Source organism: Mustela erminea, chromosome 9 (assembly GCF_009829155.1).
Source record: "Mustela erminea isolate mMusErm1 chromosome 9, mMusErm1.Pri, whole genome shotgun sequence".
NCBI classification, from domain to species: domain Eukaryota; kingdom Metazoa; phylum Chordata; class Mammalia; order Carnivora; family Mustelidae; genus Mustela; species Mustela erminea.
In genome coordinates this window covers 58366613-58375208 of record NC_045622.1, presented here as the reverse complement: position 1 = coordinate 58375208, position 8596 = coordinate 58366613, and the positions used below count along the sequence as shown (strand labels likewise).

Below are 8596 nucleotides of genomic sequence, written 5' to 3'. Positions count from 1 at the left end.
TTGATTTGAGGACATATTAGCTAACATATGTATATTCCTGGAACAGTTATTAATACAAAGAGCTGAGAAGATGGGAAATAATGAAATAACCCACATAGCATAACTAATGGTCTTCCTAATAACAAGTGTCTTGTCATTATCTTTCTGTCTCCCCAGAATAAAGAAGTCACATCTTTCCAGAAACCTCAACTGCTTTCCAAAGATGCTGCCTTCCCAGTCCTATGTCAATATCTCCTTCTTCCAGCCACATGCCTTTCTAATGATTGGCATCCCAGGGCTGGAGGCTGTTCATGGATGGATCTCCATCCCCTTCTCCTCCATGTACACGGTGGCCCTCACTGGAAACTGCCTGATCCTCTTGGCTGTAAGAAGAACTCCCAGTCTGCAGCAGCCCATGTACTACTTTCTGTCCATGCTGGCCCTCACCGATGTGGGCCTCACTCTGTCCACACTTCCCACCACCCTGGCTGTGCTCTGGTTTGACCATCGGCTCATCGGCTTCAATGCCTGCCTGGTCCAGATGTTCTTCCTCCATTCTTTCTCTGTGGTGGAGTCGTCGGTGCTCCTGGCCATGTCATTTGACCGTTTTGTGGCCATCTCCAACCCTCTTCACTATGCAGCTGTCTTCACCGATAATGTCATCATTAGTATTGGACTGGCCATTGTGGCCCGTGCAACCCTTTGTCTCTTCCCAGTGCCCTTCCTGCTTAAACGTCTGAACTTCTGCCCTGATAAGATCCTCTTGTCCCACTCATTCTGTTTCCATCCTGATGTGATGAGAAGAGCCTGTGCTGACATCACAATAAACATCCTCTATGGGCTTTGCATGGCACTGTCCACCGGTGGCATCGATTCTCTGCTCATCGTTCTCTCCTACATTCTCCTCCTACACACAGTGCTAGGACTGGCATCTCCCAGGGAACGCATCCGAGCCTTCAACACGTGTGTCTCCCATATCCTGGCTGTTTTTGTCTTCTTCATCCCAGGCATTACTCTGTCCATGATACACCGTTTTGGGGGGCACCTACCTCCCATTGTACATGCCTTAGTTGCCTATACATACCTGGTGGTGCCCCCTGTGCTCAACCCCATCATCTACAGTGTGAAATCCAAGCCTATCAGGGAGGCCATGATTAGGATGCTAAAGAGGAAAGACCAAGGCTGATGAAACTATGAAATATAACAGGGTCTGGGTACCATAAAAGAGACTTCGTATTCCTTGCAGGAAACTGCTACCCTTAGGAAGCACTAAAAACCCCTGGTCAAGGCTAGTGGGAAGACCATCAAGATAATCCATGTTGCAAATTTACATTCACTGTTTACTTAGTACTGGAAACAGTGCTGGGGATTAAAGACTGAAAAATATATTAAAAATGATCCTTTCTCTCCTGGTACAAACACAATCTTGTACCAGGACAAAGGCAGGTAAATACAGAACCAGAACACAAGTGCCATAATAACGTTCTGTGCAAGAGATTACTAGAGGAACTGTAAATTAGTAGTTGCCAGAATTTGCCTGGGAAGATCAGACAAACCTCTATAAAGGAGAGACTGTTTTTTGTTTCATCTTGAAAAATGTATGGAGTCTTTCTAGGCCAAGTACAAATTCAGTAAGAAAGATAAAAACCTAGGAAGAAAGAGCAACATTTAAAAAAAGACTCCATATTTCAAAGAAATAAATGTGGTTGTGGGAAGATAACCATTCCTGAACTTCTTTATGCCTTTACCACTTGTTATACTGATACAAATGTGACTGTGTATAGAGTTTGAAGAGGGAGTGGTACAGGATGAAGCCAGAAAGATTGTACAAACTGTACAGAATTGTACAGAACTATGCATACTCTGCTGAGATTCGTTTGTCCAAAACCATATGAATCACTTATTAAATATTTTTTACTGTAAAATAAGTTAGGAATATGAATTGCAGATTTAAAGTGTGTTGACATATAAGTGAGACTGGAGCCAAAAGACTATCAGTTTAAGCTCTTACCTGGCCTCGGTGTCTTCTCAGACATCATTTACTCTGCCTGTAATGTTCTCACAACCCACCTTCCCCCTTACCCATGTATCAATCCTAGCTTCATGTCTCATTAGTCAAGTAGAAGCTTAATTTCTCAGAAAAACTTGGCCAATTCTTTTTTTCACATTATTCACTGAACTGTGTTTGTGTCCTATGCAATATATGTACATATATAATAGTTTGTCACTTGACTAGACTGTAAACCCCAAGCAAGGGTGCCAAAATATACTGTTTGTAGTGGTATCTGTGAAATAATAGCTGCTTAATAATTCCTTTGAATGTATACATGAATTTGAGTGGGAAAAAGGGCAACAGATTAATTAATTAAGAGATAACTCAGAAATGTTTACTCCTGGAGCCTCTAGTCTTTCAGAGAAAAGAATACATATAAATAATTGCAAAGTTTGTGAAAAAGGTTTCAAGTTGAGCTTAGATAGCTGACCTGGAGATATGAGAAGTGCAAACCAACTGATTGAACTAAAGGCCCTCACCTAATTAAAGGTTTTCTACTTTTTCACCATACACGATCTCCCAGGCCATTTTCCCCGAATTAATGTCCTTCCTACCTGAGTTAAATACTCTGGTTCCATAAAGAGTTTTTTTAAGAAAGAAAATTACAATACTAATATTTGTTAATATATTTCTGCTTGAGTATACCTTCTTTTTTTTCCAAGATTTTTTATTTTAGAGAGAGAACACATATAAGTATGAGAGGGGCAAAGGGAGAAGAAGATGGAAAGAATGCCAAGAAGACTCCCACTGAGTAGTGAAGGGCTTGATCCCAGGACCTGGGATCATGACCTAAGCCAAAATCACAAGTCAGATACTAAACTGAGCCACTGTGGCACACCTCAAGTGTACCTTACAAAGTGATGCTGAAAGGGGATGTGTGTCTTTCTTATCTGGAAGCCCTGGAGAAGAATCTGTTTCCATATTCATTTGGCTGTTGGCAGAAGCCAGTCCCTTGAGATTGTTCAATTGTTGTCTATCAGCCTTCCTCAGCTCCTTAAGGCTGCTCACATGACCTCTTTCATCACCAAACCAGCAACAATGCATCACATCCTTCTCATATTTTGACTATCTCTAACTTCTTCTGTTACCAGCTAGTTGCAGGAATGTCTCTTCTTCTAAGGATTCATCTATCTTAAGGTCAGCTATGCCATATAGTAACACAATACCAGAAGTGATATTTCACATATTCAAAGGTTTGGGGAATTAGAACAAGATGTTTTCGTGGGGTGTTTAGAATTCTCCCTACCATCGTGACTGAATAAATGGATTAATTAATGGGTGTTTCTATGGAAGTACACAATCAGGGTATCTCACCTGTTCAAAGGATTAGGAATGGCTTTTCTCAAAATATAATTATGAAGATGTCCAAATTTTGAAGAGAAATTAACTAGGAAAAAATAGAGTGTTTAGGGAAAGGTATATTAGGCAAAGAAAGCCTTGTCTCCAAAGAGCTTGTAGAAGGTGAAGCATGGTGCAGTAAAGGAATGGAATGAAAAGCAGTATGACTGAATTCAAAGAGCAAAGAACCTATGGTTCAAGAGAAGTATGAAAACATAAATGAGAAATATGGGAAATAATTAATGTGCTAATCATGGATGAGGGTAGTTTTGACACAATCGCATTTATTTTTAATACAGCATTTTATATTATGTTGTAGAGAACAGATTAAATTAAAGCTGTAAGGCATGCAAATTTATCAGAAGGCACTAAAATAGTTGAGATGAGATTTAGTGGAAACTTGGACTGGGTGTGTGGAAATAAAGAAAAAGAGATGGGTTCAAACTTAAATAAGTGGAAATTGTATAACTTGATTTTGGATCAAATATGAAGCTAAGAAAAGAAAAAGGAAAGGCCAAGGGTGACTGCTAGTTTGGGACACTTCAGGGTAAATGGTGGTATGATTAACTGAAATATAAAACATGAATAGAGAAACTTAGTTTGGTAAAGAATATCATGAGCTTGATTATGGACACTCTGAGCCTGAACTCCCCTGGAAGCATCCAAATGGCTAGACCACACAGGCCATTGGACTTATAGCCTGGGAGCTCTAGATTAGCCAAATGGTCTAGTATAGAGATAAAAATTAGGTCATGATATACAGAAGGCAATAGAAACCATCAACCCAAGTGGGACTACATAACAACTGACAGCTGATTCCTGACCCTCTAATACCATGTTCTCTCATAAGACAGAAAAAAATATATGTGGTAAAGGAAACTGAGAGGTACTGAAAGAGGTAAGAGGAAAACCATGAATGTGATGCTACGGAGGTCATAGGAGGAAAAGGTATCAAGAAAGAAGGAGTGGTCAACTGTGTTGAATGCTGTTGAAAAGTCAAGGAAGATAAAGACTTAAAACCTCAAACACACAGAGATCCTTAATGATGATAGTGAATGCTCTTTGGTAGTTTGACTGAGGCCAAAGTTATATTGGAGCAATGAAAGAGGAAAGATGTGTATTTGGAGATAAGTGATAGATAACTTTTTTAGGAGATTTGACTAAGAAAGGAAAGAGATAAAAGAGGAATATAAAATCTAGGCAGGTTTATACTTGTTTTTAAAATGGAAGGGACTTGAACATAATGAATAATGAATGCTAGAAATGACTGAGATGGTAGATTTGAATAACCAAGAGGAAGCAGGAACAATTATGTAAGTTTCCTTATATTAAATTCATAAATTCAGACCTCCAGTGTCTTCTCTGGCAGGATAGCAGCAGTCTGACCTAATCTAAACTGAGTCCCTCATTTCCAGGTTTTATTTCCATTACTTTCTTTTTATTCAACAACTATTTATTCAGTGTTGTATTTATAAGGCTAGACTACTTTAACAACAACAAAAATATGTTCAGAGACAACACATTCCATTTTCACCTCTTCAACTGGCATAAATATGAGTTGGTGGGGAGTTGTAGGGAGAAGTTTGAGGCTCTACATAACTTTTCAAGAACTCAGGCTACTGGTGGTTTACCACATGCAACACACACGTTTCTAAGTCACATGTGATGTCAACATAGAACACCGCACATAGGAGGGTTTTTGAGCCAGTCCTAGACATGGCACAGGTCACTTCCACTCACACTGAAAGTAATGGCTAGAATTTAATCATACCCAACTCACAGGAGGCTAGGAAATGCCTCACTGTGCATCCAGGATGGGAAAGAATTAGGTTTGGTGAACAATAGTCAATGTCTGCCATAAGAATGTATTACACCACAGGCACACTGCAGAATGCCGAGGGTGCAATGATGAAGAGATTCAATGAAATAGTGCCCTCAGACACTCACATACAGCTCAGCAGTAAACACAAGTATTAAATAAGCACTTCCCAAACATATGAGTATTATAAGAGAAGAAGAAGGTGTGTTGTCGGAATACCTATCAGGGAACCTGAGGATTGAAAGCAGAAATGAATCTCAATCACATATAAAATCACATGTTTCAGAGGTTGCTATTTGAATTTCTTAATTAAGACTGTTTTCACATCATACTGAAGACAAAACCTGTTAAGCCTTGGATAGTGCCCTCAGAAATGAGCTGATTCCTGTGCTTCTATAATCAGACTGTCTTCTTGTTCCATACCACACAACACCCCAAATAAAGCACAGTCCTGAAGGATCCCTCATCAGCTACCAGTTACCTTCAAATGGCCAATGTGATCTCCATCTGTTGTCTCACAGTTCCCATTTTAGGCCATGGCTCCAAAACCTTGCTAATTATAGCTTGCTGAGCCCTATGCCAGGACCTCCTAACTCAGAATCTACAATAACTATAGGTCAAAGCAAAAATGAAAAGGGGAATCACTAATTATTTTGAACTGAATGAAAATGAAATATATTGAATTTGTGAGGTGCAGGTTAAAGTAGTAATTAGAAGGAAATGTATAGCACTACAGGACCTATATAAGAAAAAAAGACCCCAGTACCTCAGCTTCCACCTTAAGAACCTAGAAAAATAAGAGGAAATTACAACCAATATAAGCAGAAGAAAGAAAATAATAGAGAAATACCAACAAAACAGAAAAAGGAAAGAAATAATGAAAATCAATGAAACCAAAATCTCTTTCATTAAGAAAAGCATTGAGATTGATAAGCTTCCAGCCAAACTGAACAGGAAAGAAACAAGAGAGAAGACACAAATTATCAATACCACGAATGAGAGTGGTGACCTCACTACAGATGCTGCAGATGTTAAAAAGATTATTAATGTGAAGTGTGTAAACCTGGCGATTCACAGACCTGTACCCCTGGGGATAAAAATATATTACATGTTTATAAAAAAATTAATAAATTATTTTTTTAAAAAAGATTATTAAAAAAATTATGCCAATAAATTTCACAACTTAGATGAGATAGAAAATCTCTTGGAAGACTTAAAACATCTTAAGTCAGGATCAAGAAAGGGTGATACATCTTCTACTCCTTCTTAAAGTGTTCCTTCCCATTACCCCCTTTTCTAAAGATTTTTTTCTGGGTGATTTTCACTAGAAACAATGTTTACCTTCCAAATTCCACACTCTTTACCTTTGAAAGCATGACTTCTCTTTATATTTGTATGTCTATATCTTAATACAGAACAAAAACTCACAAGAACAGTTTAAAAATAAAGGTAGGGAACAGATTTCCTGTCAATCATGGTGGCAAAAAAGGTGAAAAGGAAGAATACGAGAAGGAGGAAGAAATCAGTTTAGAAGTAAGTCAGGGCTCCGAACATGTCTGGGAAGATGACGAAGAGAAACTCTACCTCCTATATAAACTACCCCAGGACCTCTGGTCTAAAGTTGACTTTCTCTCATCCATCCCAACTCTGCTCTAAGTAACAGACTTTATAAAAAAATAAAATTTAAAAAAAAGGATACTTTGCAAGCTCACATGGCTATTGCTGAGAGTAGTAAATGAAAAGTCTCTAAGATCAGGTTCTCTCTCTTATACTTCTCTATTTGTTTACCTCCCCCCACCAAAATAGTTCTTACTTTACATTGAATAAAAGAATACATAAATGTGTTAGTTATGTGATGCTGAGCTCATGACACTGTGATATGGTTTCACCTGCCTCAGCACTGATTCTCCCTATAACCTCTCTCAGGAATGTCCATTTTTCCAAGAGACTTCTTTGCCTACCATTTTCCTTGGTGAAGCATTGCCTGGAAGTTTTCATGGTAAAGTCTAACACCAACAGTTGCGTCCTCTTCTATGTCCCCATTTCAGATATCCAGATTCTCCATCCCCCCATTCTTTAACTTTCTTAGAATTAAAAGCCCTGTATTCCCATTAGCTTCCTTAGGAGTGGAAAAGGCAAACTACAATCTGATTCTGCATCAGCTACATTCCCTTTGGATCAAGTTTAATATAAAGAAAGCTCTGAGATGTGAGGGCAATAGATAAGAAGTTGTTTTGAGAATACAGTATCCCCCCCCCCTTACCCACAGTTTCACTTTCCATGGCTTCAGCTACTTGCAGTCAACCGCATCTGGAAACAGATGAATCTCGTCCTGACACATCAGAATGCCAATAGTTGCCTAGTGCTGCATCGCAATGCCTACAGAAATCACCTCACTTCATCTATCCTGTAGGCATTTTATCATCTCACATAATCACAAGAAGAAAGGTGAATACAGCACAATAAGATATTTTGAGAAAGAGACACCACATTCACAAAGCTTTTATTATGTATATTATAATTGTTCTATTTTATTATTAGTTCTGTTGCTAACCTTGTACTGTGCCTAATTTATAAGTCAAATTATATCATAAGTATGTATATACAGGAAAAAAATATAGTAGAGTATATATAGGGTTTGATATTATCTGCAGTTCCAGGCATCCAACTGAGGGTCTTAGAATGTATGCCCTGTGGATAAGCAGGAACTACTGTACCTTAAGAGATAAACAATAAATACCAACTCTGAAATGCTAAACCAATGGTATAGTATGGTCTTTTCCCAAATTCAGGTCTATCTTAAAGGCAAGACAGTGGAAAGGTTAACCCTCCACATGCATGTGCATCACACCCAAGGAAGTCTTATCTCATCTTAATTAAAGAAGTAATAAAGGGTATCTTACTAATTTGAACATATATGACTCAGAAGTCTCACCCCAAACTTTTATGAACTATAAATGATCCTGTTTCAAAGTATGAGCCAAAAAGTCTGGAACACTGAAGAGAAAATATTTCTTTTGGCCTGACAAATTGATAAAGAGCTTCATTTTGTAAGGTGTTACTAAAAAGAGAAAACAGCAAAAGGCAATTCAAAGGAAACAGAGTGAAAGAAAGAATTTAAAAGTGCAAGAAACCACTGAGAGCAAGTACTATAAAGTAGCTAAAAAACACTATGTGGAAAAATTAGAAATATTACACAAAAAAATAAGATGGGGACCAGTATAAAAGTGAAAAAGAATGGCCTACTGTCATTCTAAGAAGTAATGCTATATGGCAGGCAATAAAAGACCCTCAGTGGATTTTAAGGAGAGGAGCAAGATAATTGGAATTGTGTTTGGGAAAACTCCTGCAAACTACATGGGATTTTGGGCTAATGCAAAAGATGTTCAAGGTAAGGAGACAAATGT

The 8596-nt window shown here is 38.2% G+C and overlaps 1 protein-coding gene across 1 annotated transcript; it reads left to right on the top strand.

The window, feature by feature from the left end:
* The first annotated feature begins 202 nt into the window (after positions 1-202).
* On the top strand, positions 203-1165 carry LOC116600360 (olfactory receptor 51I2-like). The gene has a single exon (XM_032360539.1). The coding sequence runs from the start codon at positions 203-205 to the stop codon at positions 1163-1165; it is 963 nt and encodes a 320-aa protein (XP_032216430.1).
* Positions 1166-8596: the final 7431 nt, after the last annotated feature.

Coding starts and splice junctions, on each gene's coding strand:
- LOC116600360 (XM_032360539.1), top strand. CDS start 203: ATGCTGCCTTCCCAGTCCTATGTCAATATCTCCTTCTTCCAGCCACAT.